This window comes from Palaemon carinicauda, chromosome 35, assembly GCF_036898095.1.
Source record: "Palaemon carinicauda isolate YSFRI2023 chromosome 35, ASM3689809v2, whole genome shotgun sequence".
Taxonomy (NCBI): domain Eukaryota; kingdom Metazoa; phylum Arthropoda; class Malacostraca; order Decapoda; family Palaemonidae; genus Palaemon; species Palaemon carinicauda.
Window position 1 is genome coordinate 65380482 of NC_090759.1, and position 25643 is coordinate 65406124.

Sequence of the window (25643 nt, forward strand, 5' to 3'; positions counted from 1 at the left end):
TACAGTAAAAATTTTTGATAAAATAGGCCTTAGATGATTACCGAATCATGACGAACCATTACAAATCTATGGAAACTTTCTAAGTTCTACATCGTCCAGATCGACTTACGACACACCTCTCAGTCCCTATCTCGGTCGTAAGTCAACAACTACCTGTACTACTGTATTTCTTTACATGGGAAAGTTCTCAGCGAGCAATGCTTCTCACTCCCCTGACAAGAGAAAGAAGGAAGAACTTCCATGAAGGGAAAGGAAGGGTGGAGCCCGTTACCTCTACTGGCAGTGTGCGTTGTTCTAGTGAGAAAACGAGCACAGGTAATAGGTGCATGAGCACCTGTACATCTATTTGGGGATAGCATTTTCCCAGAACGTATGAATGCAACTTGCAAATGGGGAGAAAACATAGAACCCCTTCCCTAAGTAGGAGTGTTTTAAGATCCACTCAAAGAGGTGTCTCTTCACAGGAGGTGAAGGCATACTTCTAAAGAGAAGGGATGACCCCGTTGGGGGCTAGTGGATCAGCAAGCTGACCTTCAGCAGTAGCAATCCTCCGAAGAGGAGTCTCTCTGATTGGCACCTCTCACGAACAAGAGAGGTGATCACTTAATAGGAGACACTTGCCTAAGACTATGCTCCGCCTCCAAAGGAAGAGAGATAGCAAGGGGGGGGGGGGAGCGTGGTCTAGGTGAAGACAGCAACAGCAGTCGGAGTCGAAGTGAAGAAGATGCAGGGAAGTTCTCCCTCAGAAGGGAGAAACAACCCCACACCTGGGGAGGAAAACTCTCTTTTGGAAGGGAAAGTAGTCCAACCCCTGGAGGCAAACATCCTGGCAGCGCTCAAGATGATCTGCCTGAGGAAGCGTAGCCGGAGCTAGTTCTTCAAAGATGAACTGCTGATCAGGAGCTGCCACGGGCGTACTTCTAAGGAGAATGGATGACGCCCTCAGGGGGCCGGCAGTAACAGCAGATTCCCCAGGCATGAACGGAAAAGCTCTACTTCGTCGGCTCTCTGAGTCGAACGAAGAACTGCGTCGCTAACTAAGGAAAAATAAAATAAATTAACAAATAAACTCCCTTGGGAGAAACTCCTAGTTCGCGACGGGAAAGGAAACCACCGAGGGAACAAATATAAAATAAGAACTGCGCACTCCTTTTCCCGGTCGACATTGATGGGAGAAAGAAAGTGGAGAGTAACTGTAATAAAACAAGAATTACAATTATTTACATCATCTAAAAATATTCACTGAACGGAAGAACCACTGATAATCTGACGGGAAGTGTTCCCGTGGTAAAGAACCTGAAAAGTTAAATTACAAACAACTATAATTTCACTTAAATAATTAAGAAAAACAACTGGAAGCGCAACCTAACCCACGAACGGGAAAGGTGCTCCTCCCGTTAGTATACTGTCGGAATCCCATGAAAGGTGAATGGCCCTGAGAAGAGAAAGACCGAAGTTAAGCTCTGAAAGGCCACACTCCCTTCCCTCAGTAATCCATATGTTCCTTGAGGAAGAGGGAAAGGCAAAGACAATAGTTGAATGAGGAGGGTCCAAACGATGACTATTCCCCTGCAACAGCGGCCAGGTCAACGGCAGGTACCCGCTACGAGAAAAGATTGTTGAATGCAACATGAAACTATATTATATATAAAAGAAAACAAGTTAAAAAACAAAAATTAATGGCAGTCCAAAAAAGGCGAGGAAGAGCGGTAACAACCTGTCTCCATTCAGGCCAAAAGTGGCTAAATCACAGGTGTGGAAGTGGTAGCAAGGTAATCCCCTACCCGCCGCTAAATAGCGGGATGGGTAGTTAACCCTCGCTAAAATTTTAATGGCTCGTACTTTGTTTCACAGAAAGTAAAACCCCTAACAAATGGCGTAGGTTTGTATTCCAGTTACGGAACAACGATTTTTTTCATGAAGTAACAATTATTTGATCAGACTCAAATGAATTTTGACAACTATTGCAAAGAAAACTTTCAATTGATTCTTACTTGTCTCCCTATGCACATGCTATTTAAAATGCTTACCTGCCCTGCATACTCTATCACCATCTCCCCAGAATCAATGTCCCGTTTACAGAAAAGTCCTCGACCGTGGATGCAAGATCTGAAAACACCCACGGCCTCTCTTGCAGTTTCTCGAAGATGGCGATACCTCATTGCCATTGGTAATTCCAAGCTCGTTGCACGTCTGTTCAGAAATGAAAGGAGGTTTAAAAAAATTGACAAATTACAGTTTCATAACACCATTAATCCTTTATGTATTCAGTACTGGTAACAAAATAGTCATTCCTTAATCAAATTAGATAACATGACCAAAGGAAAAACATGTGAGATTACTAATTCTTTTCAACACCCTGAAAATTTAATAATTACTTAAAACTGACAAGTTCAAATTGAATATTCCCAGTTCTTGTACTGTTCAACTTACCTAGTTGAAAGTTGTATTTCATCTTGCTGCACTGGAGCACGCTCAGGCATGCGACGATGTTTTGAAGCCAACCAACTAAAGATATCATAGGGAGAGCGCATTTTGAAAGACTCGGTACGAGCACAGCCTGTTGGGTTCTCTTCAACAGCACCTTCTTCTTGAGGTCTACGATGGAACTGTGAAAAAGTTTCATTCAATTAGCAGCCATTTTAAGGAATTCTGAATAAAAAACTCAATTATGTAATACAGGTAATAAAATCAATGAAAACTTCCAATCCTTGTTCTACGCTTAAAAACCATTAGAAAGTCTGTTTACATTGAAGGTACATTCGAAAATACTTATTCAAATTTTTAGTATAACAGTCCACATCTACTATATATAAATTCATGATTTTCATAATTGATTGACTTTCTTATGTGCAACATACTGTACTTTCTTCTTTGATTAATATTTTCTCTTCACCACATTTACCTAAATTTGATTAACTTAATTTCAACTTTCATTTTTACAGTAGATCTACAATACTTACTTGGAAGGAGTATTTATGACAGTCTTTAGCACCAGGCAGCTGCTCAAGTAGATACTGAACAGCATTATGAGTGAGGCCAAGCATATGAAGACCAGACATAGCTCCCCCACCAGGCCCACTGTCACTTTGTACACTGTTGGCACCCTTAGCATCCATTTTCATGTTAGCCCTCGCAGCAGATACAGCATCAAACACCTTCTGCCATACTTCCGATATATGGCGGGACTCCACATGAAAACCATCCTCTGAAGTTAATTCAAATACAATGTATGGTTCTGTGCTGCAAGTCTTGGGTTTTTCAAAAATGGATGGATCATCCTGAGAAGGATTTAGCATTGGGTTGACGGAGAAATTTGGTAACTGCTCGTTAACATAGAGATCCTGAGATATATCTTTATTGGCAAATATCAGGTCTTTTTCTTCATCACGACTCTTTGTTTTCTTTCGTTTTGGACCAACAGACACTTTTGCCTTTATTCTCAACTCCTTGACTTCTGGAGCTGGGAGAGGGGCATCTGGACCAGAGATTGGCAAAACACTGAAACCAGAACTGGTAGAAGTGTCTTTGCGCACAACAAGTCTGTACGACTGTGTTTCCAATTGTTCTTTTTTGTCTTTATCTGCATTACGACTAGCAAAGTCACCTTCAGAATCAGATTCTGAATCTGAAGCAACACTCTGGAGTCTATTTTGGGCCTTCAAGAATTCTTTGGACTGATTCTCCTCATTTGGAATCACTCTTTCTATGTGTAATACTTCTTGTCTATGTTTCTGACGTTCAACCTGCTTATCTTTCATTGCATCTCTATAACTGTAAGTGGGTCTTGGTCGCACAGTGGCAACTTTGGGACTTGTTTCAGCGGTAGTTAACTTTGTCGTAGCACTGCAGGTTGGTAAAGAAATGACAGAAGTTGTAGTGATTACAGCTGGAGCAACTGTTGCTACAGTTCTTACACCCGAGATTGGCCTTTCAGAGAATGGGAGACGAGAATGACTCACACTCTCTTGAATAGATGATGTGTCCATGGCAGTTGATGTAATAGTATTGAGAGATGAAAGAGGCTGAACGATCTGAGGAGCTACCGATGCTTGAGGCCGCTGTCGAGCCAATTGTGTTGAATAGTTACCAATTGTAGAACATGTTGGTAAACTTACAGACGGTGTGTGGCATGGCATTGATGTACTCATAGTAGCTCCAATGGATGGGTTCAAATGGACTGGGTTGGCTCCTCCAGTGGAGAATGACAGTTCTTGAGGCAAAATATTTGCAGTTTGCTGAGGCTGTGATCTGCATATCTGGCTGTTGTGTATATCGGAAAAAGACAAGCAAGGCGAGTGCATTTGTCCAGTTGAATGCTGTATATGGTGGGATGCTGCAATCTGAGTACCTTGCTGAGATGAAACAGCAGCAGGATTATACTGCATAACTGAGGTGACCTGCTGTTCTGGGTGCTGTTGTATAACTTGAGTTTGAGTCTGTGGCTGCTGTTGCTGTTGTGGCAAGTACTGAACAGACTGCATACCAGAAACCATTGTTGGTTGATTGATAACTAAAGTCTCTGGTGTCGTGAATGAGTAAGTTATGTTTGTGTTAACAACCTGTGGCATAACAACAGAACTTTGCTGTGGAGTAACAACAAGTTGTGGCTGAGGGACAACAACAGGTGTAGTAGGATAAGTTACCAAACTTCCTCCTCCAGGCCCCATTTCCCCATCACGAAAACTACCTACATACTGTAATGTATATCCCTGTGGGACGGCCACGGATGGTGCAGAAACCACTGTCAAAACCTGAGGATTCACTTGTGGAGATACTTGTTGAGCAACCTGTGTTGCCACTGGAGAAGCCATCTGCATAGCAGGGCTTAATGTTACGGGAGAAGCCAACTGAGTTGTGGTTGAATAAGGGCTTGATTGACCACTAAACTGTTGGAAAGTTGCAGCAGTAGGTGCAGCAGGTGTTATCAACTGAGCTGAAGTATTCACCATTGGTTGCATAGTAACTTGTAATGGAGCTGCAGTTACAGCAGTAGCAGGGGCCATCTGAATGCCAGAATTTATACCCTGATAATGATGCTCTTGGGAAGGCATAGGGGGAGCTCGGCGGTAACTATAATTACGTGGCCCTCGAAGTAAACGCACATTTGAATATCTCCTGGGACTTGAATTTTTCTTCACTATGGGACTAAATTTCACAGGTGAGACAGGTGGAGGTACAAAAACATCTGTACCTGGTGATGGGCCACCTGGAATTACTTGCACTAATTCGACATCTTCCCCAGAAGCTAAAGAACTTTTCTTGATGGCTGTTCTAACTTGCCTATGAACTCCAGGCTGACGAGGTAAATTAGTGTCTAATCTAATCTTTTTCACAGTTTGTTCTTCCCCTACGGCTTTTGTACGGCCAAGCACAACATCCAAGTTATCTTGAGTAGCCTCATCTAAGACATTACCAGTTATTCCCTTAGCCTCCAGGTTGGAAACTATATTTTCTATCAATGAAATATTTTGGCTGGTTGAAAAGTCCTGGAGAGGAATCTTTGGTGAAGCAGAATCAACCCCAGACTCTGTTCTGATGGACATAGAGCATTTTGGAATATCAGATATTTCATGTATAGTTCCAGACACAGGAAATGAAGGCAAATCAGCTTTTACTTCCTCCTCCTCATCTTCATCTTCAAGTTTATTACTTTCATATGGATCATCCTCATCCTCTGAAGTACTTGAACTGTCAACTTCAAAAGTACATGTCTCAATATGCTTCTGGTAACTTTCCTTCGTTCTGAAAAGAAAAGTGGTAAAATTACCATCTTCTATTAACCCTTTACCAACTATAAAGAATGAGTATATTAAAGAACATAAGATTACAAAGTTTACAGGATCGAGTGAGTATCTTTATATAAAATCACAAAATCAATTACAAAACCTTTCAAAATCTGAGAAATTGCACAATAGATTTTAACATCCACTATAGAAGTGTGTGGGGTTGGAGGTTCATCTAATCATTATTTGGCTGAAGCAAAAGTTTAGATTGTTTTGAGCTGGAGGGAAGCATGAAAATATATCTGAATGTACAAGACAAGAGATGAATAAGAATTAAGTGAAAAGAGCATATTTAGAGAAAATGGATGAAATGTGGGCTATGGAGTACAGTAGATGGGGAGTTGTAAAAAATTCCATGGTCAGATAACAAAGATAGCAGGGAGTGTTTGTAGATATAAGGGAGAAAAACAAAGTCTGCTAAGGATATGAAAGAATATGAATAGGAAGTGGTGAGAACATGAAATAAGAAATCTAGTAAGGGAAAAGGGAGATTACATGAGGTACAGTTACATTATACAAACAGAGGATCAGAAATAAAAGATGGATAGATCTATGGAATTTGGATTATACGGCACAGCATTGGAGGCATGGAATATATGGTACAACCGATGTAAAACTCCAAAGTTGCACTATAAAGTAAAGTTAGAAGTTGACAATATTGGTATGGTAATGGAAGTAAATGACCCCCACATAGAAGTGGGAAAAGATGTAGATGAAAAAGAAGAATGGAAGTAAATGAAAATGATATGTGAGTCCACCTCAGGGATATAATGTGATAAAAAAAATGGTCAGTAAGAAAAAAATAAAGTGAATAAAAACTCCAAGGATGCAAAGGTTCTTTCAAAAAGTAGAAAAAAAAAGACTAATAAACAACTAGAATCTTATGATAAAAGATGAAAGAGAAGATTCGTTCTGTTCACAGGTCCAGATTGTTTATGCTTATGGGTGGATACCTTTCCTGTCTCCACCCTCCCGTCCTACACTTATTATTTACCCAAGTAAGGTCTCATTACAATCCTTTTTCAAGGGATATTTTAACTTTGAGGTGATGCCTTAGAAAAAAGGCATATAGGAAACAGCAGCCACGTTTAAAAATCCTGTAGGTAAAAGCTAAAGACAAAGATGCGAGGGGATTTATTGTCTGACATAAATATAGTTCAGAGTTTATTGATGGAGTATTTTCATTAGCTGAATGTGGGGATAGTTGAATGATAGTATGTTCAAGTAGCTGACCTTGAGTTGCAAGGTTTGCCTTGAAGGAAAAATCCAAAGGAGTGAGTCAGAAGAAAAATTGTTTCACTGCATAGAGACAAAGGTGATACTGTAAAGGAAACTAAGAATTATATGGGCATAACATTACATAATGTATTGGAGGTGTATGGTAGGAATTGATTGAGAAAGTAAGGCAGATGACTTAACTGATAGGAAAAGAGAACAGACAAGCAAGAGTTTCAGGAGTAAAATTATGTTATAGGAAAGTTTGAAAATGGAAAGGCTGTATGTGACAAGCAAGGTCAACATCTTCATGGATGGCATAATGTGAAATGTAAATGAAAAGACAATGGACATAGCTGCAAAGGTCTGGAATAAGGAAATTAGTTATATATGGATTGTGAAATAGTTGACACTTTCATGTGATAATGCAGTGTGTTTATTAAAGATAGTGAAAAGCTTTAAAAATTTAAAAGGATTGGAAGAAAAATAAATGTCAACTAGAGTATGGTAACAGGGATAAATGGAAACTAAGTAGATAGAGAAATGAAGGGTAACACGGGGTAACAGAAAGAAATCAATTGATTCAAATTTGTTCAAAGGAATAAACGTAATTCATGATGGTAGAGATGTCACTAATAGGTGAAACTGGAAAGGTAGCTGAAGCATCTAAACATAGGCCCTCATCATCTTAAGACTGTTTATCCAGGCCTACTGTTTAACCTGACTGCTAACTTTGCCCAACTAATTCTTCCAAACAAGGAAACATCACGAAAAAACTGACAATAAATGAATAACCATATGAATATCACTTAGATAACAGAGAGAAAAAAAAAAGACAAAACTGGAGAAAAGTAGAATCCTTTTTACAAACACTTTATATGTATGGAAATAAAAGGAGTGAAATGATAAATACGGAGATATTTTGTATTTTTCCTAATGATACAAACTTTTAGCTATTTATTAGGAGTATTACATTCTGCGAAGCTGAAAGTACGAGCCATTAAAATTTAGCGCACACACTTGTGATTGAGCTCACTTTGCTTGCAGATAGGACTTCAAGCGGGATAGGGTTGACGGGTAAGTTTGTATAAATAGCTAAAGGTTTGTATCGTTAGGAAAAAAACTAATTATCTCCGAATGTCATTTGTTCTGTGACTGGAATACAAACCTATGCTATTTATTAGGGGTAACTAGCCCATTAAGAGGGTGGACGTCCCTGCAAAACTGGCTTTTTGGCTACCCAGGGGCTTCTTATTTTGAATAAGTAGGTACAGTACCAAAAATAAGGAGTCCCTACACTTCGCTAAACCTTGCTACGCAAGGTCTACGGCCTACGCAAGCTGTGTGACTGTCAAGGTAAAAGACATTCGGAGTCTTTGTAGGAAAAACTGTTGTAATCAAGACTTTCCCAATACCACCTTGCCAGAGTACGGGGACGAAAAAGTATTGACATAATACTAGGTACACAAGGAAACATGGTTTACCTGCAGGGGTTTGCTGTCAGCTTGTGTAGAGAACCCAGGCTGTTGTTTTCCCCCAAGAGATGGGAGGATGAAGAAAAGAATAAGAGCCAGTAATATCTTTTCATTCACACAGACTAAAATCGGGTTACAGTGCCCTCAACCTTCTGCTACTAGTCCAATAAGGAGCTTGAGGTATTATACCAGCTGTTGTTCAGTCACCACAGGGCCGATAGAGAATGTATCTAGCCTCTTGTGGGTCATGTCTTGCAGGTAGTGTGCTGTGAACGTAGTTTGACGTTTCCACACCCCAGCCTCTAGAAGCTGCGTCACTGAAAAGTTTCTTTTGAAGACTAGGGACGTAGCTACGCCCCCGATATCATGGGCTCTGGGGCGACGAGAAGGTTTCAAGGCATGGTCTACAACCCTGCGAATCCAAGCAGATGGTATTCTTGGTGACCTTCTTCTTGTTCCTCCCTGTGCTAACAAAAAGTGAAGGCACACAGGGACGGGCTGCTGCTGTTCTTTTGAGGTAAAGCTTCAAACTCCTCACTGGACAGAGTAAGAGATGATCAGGGTTGTCTGTTACTGAGCGGAGACTCAAAATCTGTAAGAAGCCGAATCGGTATCCGCCACCCGCGGATTCTGAGTCTTGGCAACAAATTCAGGGACGAAGCAGACCGTTACCTCTCCCCATCCCCTTGAATGGGCGATGTTGTATGAGAGCCCATGAAGTTCACCGACTCGTTTGGCCGAAGCCAAAGCTAGTAGGAACACCATCTTCCAAGTCAGGGGGCGATCTGTTGCCTGGCGTAAAGGTTCATAGGGAGGTCTCTCCAGAGACCTGAAAACTCAACCATGTTCCATGGAGGAGGTCTCACTTCAGACTGAGGACAGGTAAGTTCGTAACTCCGTATGAGTAAGGAGAATTCTAGCGATGAGGAAATGTTCATTTCATTCAGCCTAAGGGCAACTCTTAAGGCTGAGCGACAGCCTTTTACCGCCGAGACTGAAAGGTGCACTTCTTCACGCAAATACACGAGGAACTCCGCTATAGCTAGAATAGTGGCATCGAGAGGAGATACCCCATCCACGACAACCACCACCACAGAAGACGTTCCACTTTGCCTGGTACACTGCTGCTGATGACTTTGGCAGGTATCCAGACATCCTGTTCGCAACTTCTTGTGAAAATCCTCTTTGAGTGAGGAGATGCTGGATAGTCTCCAGGTGTGAAGTCGTAGCAAAGCTACGGCTTTGTGGAAGATGCTGGCATGTGGTTGTCTGAGTAGATCGTGTCGTGGAGGGAGTTCTCTTCCGCATGATGCCATAGTGGAGCTATGGGGTAATTGAGAGTTTGACCGATGTTCTGGCCTTGTTGAGTACCCTTCACATCAGACAGAATGGGGGAAAGGCGTCGACGTCGATGTTGTTGGAATGCATCTTGCCAGAGATGCCTTGGGGTCTGGGTCTGGGACTGGGGAGCAGTACAACGGGAGCCTGAAGTTCAGGTGCGTTGCGAAGAGATCCATAGTCGGAGAACCCCACAAAGTCAGGACTTTATTGGCTACTAGATGAACCAAAGACCCTTTGGTACTTACTAACTGAGATGCTCTGCTCATATTGTTGGCGAGCACATTACTCTTGCCTGGAATGAAGCGTGCCAATAGTGGTATAGAGCGAATCTCGGCCCATCTCAGTATCTACTGCTAGATGGTATAGGGGCTGCGAAAAAGTACCTCCTTTCTTGTTGATGTAAGCCACTACCGTGTTGTCGCTCATAACCACCATGGAGTGGCCTGCCAGGAATGGATGGAACTGTTGAAGGGCCAGAAAGAGCGCCTCCATCTCTAGGAGATTTACGTGGAATTATCTTTCCGACTCTGACCAGAGGTCGTGTGGTGCAGCACTCTTCAGCCCTTGGGACCATGGCAAGGCTGCACTGGCCTTTGAGGGCTTCTGAGTGCCAAAAACACCATCCAGGACCATGTCTTTGTATTGTTTGGGGGGGGGGGGGGGGGGAGATCTCAGGGTTGGCAAACCCACTGAGAATGCTAATAAGAGTCAGAATTTACCAGAGAGCATATTCTGGCTCTTTCTGCACCCCCTCTGAAGTGAGACTGGCAGTGAAGTCTCCTTCCTCCACCCCTGAGAGCTCACCTCGGGGTGGGCCATGAACATCCCTAGAGTGGCTGACGGGTCCTTTGGGTCTGGAGGTCCTCACTGAGTACTTTGAAAGAGTCTTGGAGTCCTTTAACTCCTTGCGGGGAAGAAGGTAGAAATCTAACCTTGAAGGCCTATTGCTACTATCCCTCCAGGTTCCTAAAGGAGGTGGAGAGTTCTCCGCACGAGGGGAGTCTTCTTTCCAAGGAGGAAGGGAGGACATCTGTCCCTCGCGAGGCTTCCTCGGTAGGATTGGCCTTGAAGGCCTCACAGGGGTCAGCTTTACTCTAGGAGATGTGATAGCATCCGAGACGCCTTTTCCTCTTCAGGGGTAAAGCAGCCGTGGTTCTTTGCCAGGACTCAGCTGTTGCCAACGGATGTTGTTGGGCTGCCAAGGCCTCTGAAGAGCGTGATGAAAAGGCAGGGCCGAAGGCTTGCACAACCGCTCTGACCATGGCACTGAACCAGTACTGCTTACTGACACTAGCACTGTCAGAGAGGTCCCCTGAAGGGAAAGGGACCAAAGGTTCCCTTTGAGGAGTCTCTTCTGGAGCTGGATGACAGTTTGAATATGCCTTTGAAGTCGGAATTTTCGGGATCTTGAACTCCCCAGAGGAGACTTTTCCCTCTTTCTCAGGCGGTCACGCTGTAATGCGTTTGCGGGGAGGGGAATGGGGCGACGGAGACCTGTTAGATACGACCCTCCGTTCCTTCTTGTCCTCTTGATGGCGCTACTTCCTCTAAGTCAGAGTCTGGTTCTGCCTGTCGATGATGTCTGCTCTGCGCTAGCAGAGAAAAAGCATGCTTGTGCAATGGCAAGCGTTGGCAAGCCAGAGAGCGCTGGTGAGCCAGAGACCTCTGGCGGGCAGGAGAGCGCTGACGTGCTGGCAAACGCTGATGCGCTGGTGTGTGGACACGCTGGAGAGCGCTGGCGTGCTGGAGAACACTGATGAGCTGGAAAGTGAAGGAGCACTGGCAAGCGCTTACGTGCTGGTGAGCGCTGGTGTACTGGGGAGTGCTGGCGCACAGTTGGAGCACAATCTGGAAGATGTTTAGATGGCACGCACGTACGCAGACGGGCAAAAAAGCGTTGCGCAGGGACCTGGGGCACTGGCGAACGGCACGTTGGCTGATGATGAAGCGTCGGCGACGAGTGAGCACAAGGATGGCGCGTAGCAGGATGAAGTACAGGTGAGTGACGCGTAGTCACACGGCGAGAAGCAGAAGATTGGCGTGTTGGAAGAATTGGAACAGGGATGTGCCCTTTGGAAGGATGACCATCTACCGTAGGGGATCGCGCAATCCACAGGAGAGTCCAAGGACTAGCGGCAGCATCGTCAGAAGGTCGAGGGCCAGAAGACGATGGACAAGGAGGCTTCTCTGTGAAGGAAGGCTGCATTCACCGATGGTGAAGGTGCACATCTAAGGTGAAGAGGAGGGCGATCACGACGAGAACGATGACGCCCTCTGGGAGCAGGTGGATCAGTAAGCTGACCTTTAGCAGCAGCAGTCCTCCGAAGAGGAGTCTCTATGAGTTAACTCCCGAGGGAGAGAAACACTTGCAGGAGATGGACGAAGGACTTTGCTTCCTCCTCGAAGGATATTCGGCAGGATGGAAGCGCAGTCTACAGCAATAGTGGAAGAGTCTGAAGGGGGAGTGGACGACACCTCTAACGCAACAACTTACACACAAGCAAGAGGATCCACCTCTGACGTCGACGAGAGCTGCACACAAGCACCACGGCAAAGAAATTGCAGTAGGTTATCCTTAAAGGGCAGACCCAGTAACTGCAAGGATGACCCCATCTGTAATAAGGGAGAGAAAGAGTCATGGACACCCCATGGGGGAGAGGTGCGGCCGCTTTGTTAGGGGAAGCGACACCTTCTCTCGAGGAACCGAGGTTGACCAGGTGTTAAAGGGCCCGTGCTACTCCTTGATGGTCTCTCGGAAGAGACCGAACGAGCAGGAGTTCCGGAGGAAGGCCGAGAAGCAGCAGCCCTGGGTTTTTTCTGCTTCGAAGAAACCTTCAAAGGGGAAAAAACCCGCTTAGACTTCTTCCGCCGTCACTCAAACCTTTCCCTCTTCTGCAGAAGGGACAAAGGGTGTGAGGATCGGTGTCCTCAGCAGACATGAAGGTACCATAGGGCCGGTGCTCACGTCCAGGGCAAGTATGCATGGTCGGCAGAAGTCAACACACATTCAGTGAAAAAGGAAAAGCACAAAAAGCATTATTAATGCCAGTCCAAATATTTGGTGAGAACGAAGAGCGGAAACGACTGTTCATCATCCCAGCCAAAAGCAAAGTGAGCTCAACCACTTGCTAAATTTTAATGGTTCATCCTTTCAACTTTGCCAAAAGTAATACCCCAAATAAATACCGTAGATTTGTATTCCAGTTACGGAAAAAAGAAAAAATAGAGGAAGTATAAAGCCATTCACCCAAATCTTAGATCAAAGCTTGAAGTTCTAAAACATCAGGTCCTAGTTTTCCAAGGTCTTCCATGTCATTAATACTAACCTGAATCCTCCTTTCTTGCTTCTCCTATTCTGTGAATTGCCTCTTCTGCAAAGTCACTATCACCTACTATATTTACACTTGATAAATATATTACCATTCTTACACAATTTATACATATATTCATTAGATATTTTCTCAGACAGCTTATATATTGTTTAAAATGCTTCTAGAAGACTAAAATTACTGCCAGATCTTTGTTCAGACAGCATCTATAACGTTTCTCAAAATTAAGGTTTTCATTTGTCTTCAAGTAGATCTTGGTCACATTTACTCTCCTTTTCTTCGTCATGCAGTGCTTGGAAATTAATTAGTGTCTAGTTTCTCTTCACTATCCCCATTCAGTAAACATTAACCATTACACCATTCATGTCTTTTACTTATCCCACAACTTTGTACCCAATAACTATCCTTCCTGATTTCTGGCATCACTCCATATTTGAAGATATTGAACAATCAATAACTCACTCACATAGAAGATGCGTTTTCCCAACTAACAGATTGCTCTTCTGCTTACTAATTCAACAAAATGCTTTACTTCCATCATCTAAACATAACTATTATCAAATACTTATCTTCTGTAATTCTCTATATCATCAACGTTTCATCTCTAGCAATTATATAATTACTTTTACTAGAACTAGGGATTCCACATAAAGCCTTTCCCCTCTATGTACTTTCAATCTTCTTGATTTGATTCAGAATACTTGATATGCATAACGATTTCTTTTATTTTTTTGTTTAAGCCCACAAAGTTTCATATTAGTACTTGTCATCTGTCTTCATTTCCTTTATGAAAATCCTACCATATATCTTCCCTGAATTACTAAGTGATTTTATGCCCCTACAATTCAAACAATCACCTCCCTCACCTTTAACCTTTATACAACGGAACATGTATTCCATGTAACAAAAACCTTCAGGCATCCACACATACCTTACAACCTGGCCAGCCATTGAATTCCAATATTACATAGTAATACAGCATTGTACTTCACATAATAAAAATCGTCAAATTACTAGTAGATAAAAATAGCTACATACCTATAAAGTCTCTTGCATTTGCCACACTTGTATGGTCCTTCTTCCCCTGGAGAACTTCTAGCTAAACTTTGTTCCTTGATACGCATGGCCAGAGCAGAATGCAGAGGTGGAGTTTGTGAATCTTCATGTCTGCGTGATCTTTCTCCTTCATCCAACAATCCTTCATCTTGACTCTCGCTCATTTCTGCACTTGATGACGATCCATCAGCAGCTCCATCTAGCTGTAAGACTGTTTTATGGCGATACTTATGAACACGTGACTTCGAAAAATCACACAAGTTATTGTTATTGTTGACAATACTAACAGTAATATCACTATTGTCATCTGAAAACTTCAGGACCTTCTTTGATACTGAATTATCTTTGCCATTTTCATCATCACTGATTCCGTGATTTGACTCGTGCTCTTGTCCCTCCTGATCTCCGGATTCTTTATGTTCTTTCACCTCCTGTTCTTCATCAGAATCCAAAATGCCACTCCACTTTCGCTTCAAGCTTTTACGCATCATGCCAGAGCCTTCACCTCTTGGAATTTCTATGGTTTCGTTGATTTCAATCTGGACGGTCTCATATGGTTTGCTCTTTCTCATTCCACTTCTTAAAGGATACTTCTTGATAACAGTCTTATAGTTTCTTTTCATGCAGATCTTCTTCCTCTCGCTCCCCTTTCCGCTAGAACTGAGGGTATCGTGTTCTCCAGAAATGCGAGGTGATCGTCGGGACACTGGGGGAGATTGGTCATGAGCAATATTATCACTATGTTCACTGGCAGAGGAAGAACGTCTGCCACTGTTTGTTGATGGCATTGGCAATACTCTACAAATTTGTTTAAGTGCTGAACTGGCTTTGGCAGATGCTAAAGTAGAGGAGTTCTGGAGGATGCATCTAGCACTTTGTGAAGAGTCACTGTTACTATCAGTGACCCCAAGATTTTCAGCAACAGCTCTACAACATGCATCTGGACTGCTAGTATTGCTAATAATGCCACCGATAGATCTTTCAGGACTGCTGTTTTCTCCTCCAGTGCTGCCACTACTTGAGGAGTTACTGCTATTACTACTGCTGCTACTACTGCTACTGTTGCTGCTGCTGCTGTCACTTTTGTTGTCACTGCAACTGGACTGACTGGGACTACTGGTAGAGGTTTGTGTGGTGGTACTGCTGCTGTTGTTACTCTTGGCACTGCTTATAGAAGGAATCAAAGGCACTGAACCAAGATGCTGCTGTTCTTCTAAAATGGATGGAGGCGGTACTGTGTCCATTATGGGTTCTTTAACATCGTCCTCATCAGCAACCACATCTCCCATTACTGCTGTTGAGGATATAGGAGCTGGCTGTTGCACTTGGTAAGAGGAATTCTGATGTATAAGATGGCTATGGTGATGGTGGTGGTGAAGAGGATGACTTTGAGGAGGTTCAAGGCTTGGCTGAGAAAGTGCCTGGGAGTGCAAAACTGGAGGAGTCAATGATGCTGCCACTGGATCATCATCCAACATCACCTGTGAGTTACCAACTGTTTCCTGAGACAAAGTTCCTGAGTGAGACACCTTCCCTGAGTCCATCATATGATCGCAGTTGCTCAAGAATTCCATATCTAAAGGGCTTGGTCTGCCTGAGGTTGAAGGGGTTGAATGCAGAGTAATAGGGTCACAAGCATCAAGATCATTAAGCACCATAGAAATAAGTTCATTGTCATCAGCACTGACAATGGCTGGCAAGTCATTGTCAAAGAGCAAACTTTCTTCTTCCACCGAGCGACTCACTTTATCTATAATATCGTCAATACACTGCCGTACGTCCGACTCAACAACTGCTGGCGGTGTACGGCAACGAGCCACTTGATCTACATTCCTCACAACCTCGTTCTCTTTAATACTGCGGTAAAGAGGACACAAATGAGGAGGAATAATATTAGTTTCTCTAGATTTCTTTTCTACTTTGCTTTCCTCCAGATGTTTAAACCACTTTCTGACTGCAGCCATTTCTCTCTCAACAGCCACCTCACCCTTAGAATGGTCTATAGTTCGGTGGATAATGGCAGCTGCTCCCTCCCCAGACAATGCATCTTCAAGAGAGGGCATTACCTTCTTTGTTCGACATGTGTAAGATACCTGTTTTGTGGGATCCACAGTGCTCCAATACTTACGGGTACAGATAAAATCAATGGGGATCAGTGCCTCTGAACTGTCTGATTCTGGAACAATTCTCCCCAAGCTTCTAATAACAAGCGAACCCACAATTATGTTAACCCTGTTACCAGGAACTTGCTTCCACTTCTTTTTTTCAGAGTCCATGTCTACATAAACACAACGATTAACCTGAAAATCATCAGACTTCTCTTCACCATTGGTGGCACTCATATGTACAGGGCAATATATTCTTTTGTCTTCCATAAATTGGCAATAACTGCGTCTAGCACACATAAAGTGATATGTTGCTTGGCAGGTCTTATGGCAACACCCAACAGTGGCTCCCCGCTCCTGGCATGTGGAGCACTTAACCAATCGTCCCCTGTTGACTGCCAAATAAACATTCTGTAATCCCCCATCAACTTCTTCATAAACTTCAGATGACCAGAGGCCACAATTAATATGCATCCATTCATCCTGACCTAAGTATAATAACCGACCGGCATAGTTTGGTTCATCGTCACCCTCTCTCGCACAAAGAGCACACTTGCGACGATCTGGCGTGCTATTCTGGCCTTTCAGTGGACTTATGCTTCGCTTCCGACTTGCAGGCATATCACGCAAGCTAAACTGGTGATGTGTAGTATTTCCCAGTAATTGGGTATGAAAAGCATAGTTATGATCAAAGTAAGGCAAAGGAAATGGCCTTTTGCGATCCACCAACTCAAATATATTAGCTGCTTTAAGTTCAAACCATGGAAAACTTTCTTTCATGTGTTTAGCATAAGTGACTAAAACATTTCTAGTCTGAACTCTATTTAAATGCCGACCATTTTCAATGACTCGGGCGGTATCAACGTGAAATTGTAGAACAGTGTTGTACTTGCCTTCCCTAAGCTTGTCTTTGACACTTAATAAATCTTTGGGCTCTTCTGGGTCATCCTGAATACTCTCAATTTCGGTGTCAGTATCACAGTATGAGCTGGCCTCACTACTAACACAATCATCATCAATATCTTTGGTGATCTTGTCTTTGGGACTAATCAGTTGGTTCTCTACTTGTGCTAGACTACTATTAAACTTTTTATCCTTGGTGACTGTCTCACACTTCTTGTCTAACAAGGCCGCGGTTGACTCTAACATGGACAAATTACGATCTTCATAGAAGAGATTACGAATGACATGACTGGCAGTTGTCGTCTCATCATTAGGTCCATCAACCTGTGTACACGAGACATCCCTTCCTATTGTACATAAATCTGTGTCTTTCATGTTTAATAAAGAATGGAAACTACTTCCAGAACCTCTTTCACCTTCTTTGTCAAGTTGTGCCACTTGTCCAGTACCTATCATTTTGTTCCTTAATTGAGAAGACAAATCTCCTGTGTTCAGAAAGGTATTAGTTTTGGGTAAAGAGTGTAATTTAGGAATAGTGGTATTTTGCCTTTCTTGAGAGTCACTCTGTTCCTCACTATCACTATCATGGAGAAACTTTGGGGAAGAAGAAGCAGACCTTGACTTGCAGATGTCTTCAAGCCTCACTGAACATTCTCTTAATTTTATGCCATCACTTTGATTACCCGTCCCAATTTCAGGAGGAAGTGAAGTACGTGTGTGGCGTTTCTTTTTCACTTTAGCCTTCTCTTTAAAAGCATCTGAAGACATTTTCCGTTCTCTGTCATTCTTGCTCACAACATCACTCTCAAAGACAATATCACTACTAGCACTAGTCATTGGTGTATGTTTAAACTCATAGTGAAACCCTGAAAATCCTGTGTCTCCTTTACCCATCTTTGATGCATTTTCATCCAATGAAGGACTATGAGTTTTTAGATTTTGACTGTTCACTGGTTGACCACACACATTTATGAGTGCTGAAGAACTTTTGCCATCATTACTAATCTGGTCGACTGCAATATCTCCAGTATGTGAAGTTACTAGTCCATCATGAGAATGAATCTGGTTTTCATTTGAGATGGCACATTCTCTACCTCTGTCTCCCCTCAAAGGCAGCTTTTCTTCAAAATTTCCATAACATTGTCCTGGGCTAGAATTTACTTGGCTGCCACTGACTGTCGGTTCCAAGTAACAGTCTCCTTTTGTATCAAGTAATTCAATTTTCTTCTGTAACGAAGTAGCACTCAAAGTTGGGAGACATGAAAGAGGGGATAGAAGAGAGGTAGACAGCTTCTGTAGTTCTTTTTTAACTAAATGCTTGGCACATTTGCTGTTGAGGAGAGCACTAATTACAGCTTCACAGCCAGCTAACAGTTCATTATTGACAGCATCAAGCCAGTTGGATGAAGTCTCCAGTAAGCAAGTACGACAGACATATTCTACAGTGTCTGGGAGGAAACTAAGAATCTGGTAATGTTCATTGTTGAGGCTCTCACAGTGAGCATGAATCCACTCACCACAACGTCCACATTCCATCATCTGCAATAACAACAAATGCATTACATTCTTGAATTTTTAACAAATTCTATTATTCAACAAACCATCACATTTTGTAGAGGTCAAATTTCTTTTGCTATCTGACTGACAATCTTGTAGGATTATTTTAGAATGACTAAGTTTTTTTGTCAGATGAAGTTCAGGGATATTAAATAACTAAGAGAGAGAGAAAGCAGTTTGGCAACATATGACCTCTACAAAAATAAATTATCCAAAAACTGTAAACAACAATATGGACAAAATTTGGCAATAATTAAAATACTGATCTTGTAGCAGACATTCAAATAACACAGGACCCTAATTCATTCAATAGAGGAAAAATAAATACTAAGAGAAAATACACAATTACTTTGATAGATTAGAATAAAAGGAGAGTAAAAGCAGAAGAAAATACTCTAACCTTTCATCCCCCTCAGAAGGAAAAATAAGTTCTAAAAGAAACTCAATTAAAAGAAGCCCTAAGATTATGGCAAACGTACAATAAGGAAAATTTTACTCACATACAAAGAAATATCCAAAGGGAAATGAGATTCAGGGGACGAATAAAATACTCAAATGCGAAAAAATTATAAAAAAAATCAAATTGAATCTGTGGGTACTTGGGGTTTCAGATAGAGAGAACATCCTGCCCTAGGGCATTACGAGCACAAAGAGAACAAGCTAAGCACACTATCGAAGCAGCAAGAATTATAAAAACACAAAAAATAAATAAAAACAACAATGAATCTGGGAACAGATTAACACTTTACCTTTCCTATCACCAAACTTGGCCAAAAGTCCTACAGACAAAAGAAAAAAATCAGGGTATTTGGGTATCTGCATCAAAAGCTGATGGGTGCTATATTTACTGACAACTCCTACTGATGGTAATGGAAAATAATCCCTGTTTAAAGTACAAGATTTAGCAACTTTTAATGTAATAAGATCTGTCTTATAGCCTACAATTACAAGGGTTCAGGAGATAAATTACATATCTACAATGCAATTCCTTAAATTCAAGATAGTTACTTTTACTTGGTTTCTGCCTAAACTTAGGGAAAAATAAACATACGGTTTATGAGAACAATAAATACAGTACAATTCACAGGAAGTTCATAACACACTGTACAATTAGAATGACAAAGAATACACTTTATAGCATAAATAAAACAATGTCCATTCTCTACATTGTAACTTTTCAAACAAGCAACAGATACTCACAGTCACAATTCACTCGCTCATTTAAACTTTAAATAGGCCTTATATAATAGATTAAACTTACACGCTTCATACCTGATAACAAACAGTATTAGTTATGCTTGGATTTTTTGCTATCACCAAAATCACAGGCACAGTAGAGCAACAAAACATCTCACGAGGAAAAAGATAATTTCAATACAATTTTCTACTCCTATATTCACCTCATGTTTAAGCTGCTTTTGTCTCTGGAACTTGAAATATTGACATTACTGCTTAAAATTAAGAAATTCTCTTTGTTCTTTCCTTCCAATACACTAAAGCTTCTAGTAAAGCAATGAGATCTGTAGTTAACAGCAATATACGTGTACATGTTGTACGGTTTCTTTATCCTGAAGTTAAACTATTATCCTATCCTCTTGACGACACTTATCAGTGGGGAGGAGGGTGGGCACGTATATGAATATTAAGCTAAGTACAGAAATAAAAAGCTGAAAACTTGATCATACAGAAATAATAAATTTTAGTGTTAAATTCTATTTCTAAAAACCTCACTTTGAAAAGTGGTGAGCAGTCAGTGAAGGAAAGAGATTTGGCATTTAGTTCCCCATAATGAAATCAATAACATCCTTGTTTTATCTTCTGTCTGGACTTTTGGGTACTCTAAACCCCATATGACATAGCAAAAATTACTTCCTCACTTAATTACTTTCATAAAAAGAAAAATTTAAATCACTCGGCTAAACATTTATTTTACAAAAACCAACCAATTAAATTCACAAGGTTACTTAACAACAACTTCACTACAAACCCAGCACCTGGAGCTGCAGCGCACCGGTCGTTATGCCTCACGGTTGACTTTTGGACTGAAGAAGCAATACAACACAAGCAGCATGTTATTATTGTTAGATGGTGCTCTCACCGTTTTACCAGAAGCATTAGCGTATTTATGGCAAGGAAAGTAAATAAGGATTTTCTTAATCTTAAGGAGTTATGTCGATATCCCAAACTTTCAGAGACGAAAGCATTATGAAGACCAAGTGCTGTTTATAGAAATAATAAACTAATCCTAAAAAACACAACCACAAAAGCATAAAATTAAACTGCTGAAAAAGATACATGATTCGTGCAACAGCACAATGAAGTGATACATGGATGTCTGTAATAAGCCTGTAAAAGATCATTTAATGGCATTTAATAAACTGCCAAATTGTACTTGGTTTAAATCCGACAATGAATCAATATTCCAAAAACAAATTTGTGAACCATATTTCAACTTTATTCTTGCATAATATCCCATGAACTACAGCAGGAAGAACTGTTTATTAAAAACTTTATGCCTCACAAAGTGGACAGTGGTAAAGTTCTTCACATTAGGTTTCTTCTAACACACCTGACCAACTTTACCCACTTTTCACCTCCTCCATTTACAAATCTTTGGACAAGGCCTACTAATCTAGAAACAGGAGACAGTTGTCTCAAACTACTATTTTGTAACAAATGAGATGAGAACAGCAGATCCTGACCATAAGGACTTGAGTACATTTCTGAGAACATGGCCAACACAAACCCTATAAACAGTACAAGCACTTGTGCAAGGGTCGGTGGTTAGATGGATTGGCCCCGTCTAAATGTAGACTATCATTGTTAAGTAATTTTTTTTTGTATTAATAGGAAACAAATTTAATGAAAATAATATCATGCACATACTGCTTACATCCATGAACTTCTAGTAACTCATGATGAAGCTTAAAAAACCTCTACCGAGCATGGCATAACTTTGTATGACACTCCCTTCCTCCTTGCTTTTCGTTATCTTCCAACGATGGTCTAAATCATTATCACAAGTTAGTATTGGATTGAATTTATGAATGGGCTATATGACCCTGATCTGGGGCCAATGAGGGCATTCAGCACCAAGATGCAACTAAAGGGAAAACCTTTCACTTGAACTACGAAGTAAATGTTAAAAGAAGTTGGACAGTGCCGGGAGAATGAAAAGAAGAAATGAAGGTATAGTTGGAGGCTAAAAAGCAAGTGCAGCTAGGGGCAAAGGGCATGATGAAAAGACTCGAGTTAAACTAACGGCACTAACCACCAATCAATAATTTTTCCTCTATCATAAAATCATGTGGACATCCAAAAAAAAATCCAAAAATGAAAACAAATATGGCTTCATTAATCAATCAGTATAGCTTTACAAGCATCACCATGATTTAGCACCATTATATAATACATCAAATCTCTTGACTTCTTTATCTCAACTGGTAGTTTCATTCAAGACGAGCCAAATAGCAAAATGTTGAAAAAAATTCAAAGTAAATCATTTACCGTACTATTAATATAATACAGTAGCTGAAAGGTGCTCAAGTTCCACAAAAACATGAATTACCCACCTAATCATTCTTTGTTAACTATCAACTAAACCAGCCTCAAACCTATACAACTCTTCCCTTATTATCATCTCTATTAATATACAACTCAAGAGACCTCATAATTACGATAAAGTTCAATAACCTTATAGTTATTAGTGTAAGTGTAAATTGTATATGAGACAACAGTATGTAGTTATAAACAAGATAATAGCCCCCCCAAAAGGATGTTTGTCATACTTCCTACACCTGTAAACAAGATGAAATAAACCAACCAACAAAACAAATAAACCCCTTCTATATATGATTATGGAATTGAAGTCAAAAAGGCTTTAAGTAATAAACAAAGCTTCAAAACAATTGGCAAACTAATCTTGTTAGCCATGTCAAGGGGAGCTTCTTGTTAATTTTGCAATATTCTTACAAGTGCCCTGAAAAACAAATGGTATTCAACACCTCATAATAATTAAAGGATCATATTAAGAGAAATTTCCAAGCTCAAAATTGAAAAGACGCACGAATTGAAATTTACCTTAGAATCATAATCGTCATCTTCGTAGCAGCCATTACAGAGGGGACAATAGTTGCCTTGCTCCCTAAGTGCTACACAGCGATCACATAATGCCAGCTCCGTATTTGGAAGAGTATGATCTTCACCTGGTGACTTGGCTTTAATGGGAGTAATTTTATTGTAAGTACTCAACCACTGCGAGACATTTGGATTGCCACAACTACTGCATCGAGTGCAACCCACACATTTCTGAAAAAGAGGAAAGAAATAAAAATGAAAGTTATTAAAACACAAGTACACACAAACAAAAAAGATAATGACCTCTACTATCATCAGTCAAATATACAATGCAATGAAAAAATTAAAAAACTCAATTTTTAACAATATACAATTTTAATTAACAATCTACAGTACTGTATAGTAAATCTAACACCCCCTGGACAAGACTACAAGTCACCTTTCATAAAAGTTTGGTAAAACCATCTAAGCTAGGTCCATAAAAGCAACTTGTAATAGTTTGGCATTCATCTCTACAATTATTTTTCTATGGACCACAGTTACCTACATCAAGGGTGACTACAACCAGTTACAAAAATTTTACCAAAGGTGGGTCTTGTGACTGGCAAGGGATTGGATTTCAAACGACTCTCTGGGGGAGAGAAACTACCTTTTTGTGAGTGAATAGCTCAGTCTTGGTGGAGCTTTGTAGTCTTCATAAACTTGTTAAAATAGTGTAGTGGTTTAACCAGACCATCAAGGCGGTACTACTGTGGAGCTGGTTCAACACAAACTGTACAATCTGACTAATTACATGATCAAATTATTATTCTAGTGAACATGTTAACCTTACTTATGGAAGATAAAGAGATGAGGCATGCATAAATAACAGGTTAGTATCTTAATACTTTATAAAGTAGAACTGGGGTTAAATTTTCAAGATTTGGGAATATTTCCTACAAATGGCAGAATTAATAGAATCTAAGCTGCAATATTTATAGTTTAAACCACTTCTGAGTATTATAAACATTACCCCACACACACTCGGCCATGGAAACTTCATTTATCAATTCAACTTGTATGGGAAGGTCTAGAATACACAGCATTCTGTGGTACAAATGGGAGGGAAGCCAGGTGGATACCACAGCAATGTAGGAGTAAACAACTATAAAGAATTTACTTAATGTTTGATTATTGCCTTGTGTAAGTACATATTTCATGACACTCCTCAGCATAACGACTGTCTACATTTTCACATGAACCACACTGTCTAAAAAAGTGACTGGTCTTAATGAATTACTTGGATAAACTTTGAAGAGATTAAAGATTTTTTGCAATTTCTACCAGCAGAAAAATCATGAAGAACCTCTAATCCATTACATGTAGGCTATTAAGATTGACCTCATCTATCAATGCTATGTACTTAAAAATTTTGCACCATATAACCCTTTTACCCCCAAAGGACGTACTGGTACGTTTCACACAAGCCATCCCTTTACCCCCATGGACGTACCGGTACGTCCTTGCAAAAAAATGCTATAAAAATTAGTTTTTCATATTTTTTGATAATTTTTTAAGAAATTTCAGGCATTTTCCAAGAGAATGAGACCAACCTGACCCCTCTATGAAAAAAATTAAGGCTGTTAGAGCAATTTACATAAAATATACTGTAAAATGTGCTTGGAAAAAAATAATCCCCTGGGGGTTAAGGGTTGGAAATTTCCAAATACCCCGGGGGTAAAAAATAAATCTAGCTACAAAATTCATAATGCTACAGCAAAGAACCAGAGGTATTTTCTATGGACTTCCATAATAGGTGGGACATCAACCAACTATCTTGGGGAGAAATGTTTAATTAAACAATGAAAAAACCTTGTATGTTTATTGCATTTTAAAGCCTAGAACAAAAGTGAAACATTACTCAGATCTTAAAATGTAATAAAAATGTAATCATAATTCATGTTTTTACCTCAAAGACTCAACATACAATCAGTATCAACAAATAACGCCAAAGTAATAAAATTATTTTCAATATTTACAATTAATATACAATATATACATCAATTATCACCAGCTTTCAAATGTAAATGTGGAAGATTTCACAAATAAAAGTATTCTAAAAATGTTCCATTTTCTTCTGCAAACTTGATTTGCAAGAAAAATAGGAAAAAAAGAAAGTACAAAATAATTGTGGGAATGAGAGCACATGTTCTTTAATTTCAACCAAACACACTGATACACCAAAACTGGTAAAATTGTACAACAGGATATTATTTTACAAAATACACACTAACTACAGGCAAACAGTTTTAAGAGGGAGAAAATCTGTCTTTCAGCGTAGTAAAATCATTCAAACTACAGTTTGGGAAAGGGGAAACTAAAAAGTACTGTATAGAAGAAAATTGAGGACAATGAAAAATATAAAAATAAATAAAAGAGAGAGAGAGAGAGAGAGAGAGAGAGAGAGAGAGAGAGAGACTTGGATTTAATATAATTTCTACCATAGAGACCGCACTAAGACCAGGGAGGTCAGGACAGGGGGCAAGTATGTGACATATGAATGGAGAAGAATAACAGATAAGATGTTGGGAGATTACAAAGGTATAAGAAAATGCAAGGAGATTAGTGAATGATGGCTGAAACAAATGGAGAAATGGAGCAAATTGGAGATGAAAAACAGAGGGAGAGATAGGGTATAAAAATAATGCAAGGACGTAAGATGAAAAACAAAAATGCAATTCATTAAAATGCATTACATAACCTACAGAGTCGTTGACATAAGTTACTTGCATGTCCTGAAGTAATTATGGAACAATAATG

The 25643-nt window shown here is 40.4% G+C and overlaps 1 protein-coding gene across 1 annotated transcript in view; it reads right to left on the reverse strand.

Annotated features, from left to right (window-relative positions):
• Positions 1 to 25643, reverse strand: part of LOC137627812 (histone-lysine N-methyltransferase 2A-like) — a 66518-nt gene that overhangs the window by 12102 nt on the left and 28773 nt on the right. Inside the window, exons 9-13 of the mRNA XM_068359178.1 lie at positions 22848 to 23075; positions 14185 to 18749; positions 2964 to 5745; positions 2434 to 2609; positions 2031 to 2193 (exon numbers count right to left, since the gene is read on the reverse strand). Of these exons, the coding sequence (XP_068215279.1) occupies positions 2031 to 2193; positions 2434 to 2609; positions 2964 to 5745; positions 14185 to 18749; positions 22848 to 23075 (7914 nt within the window). The remainder of the gene's footprint in view (positions 1 to 2030; positions 2194 to 2433; positions 2610 to 2963; positions 5746 to 14184; positions 18750 to 22847; positions 23076 to 25643) is intronic.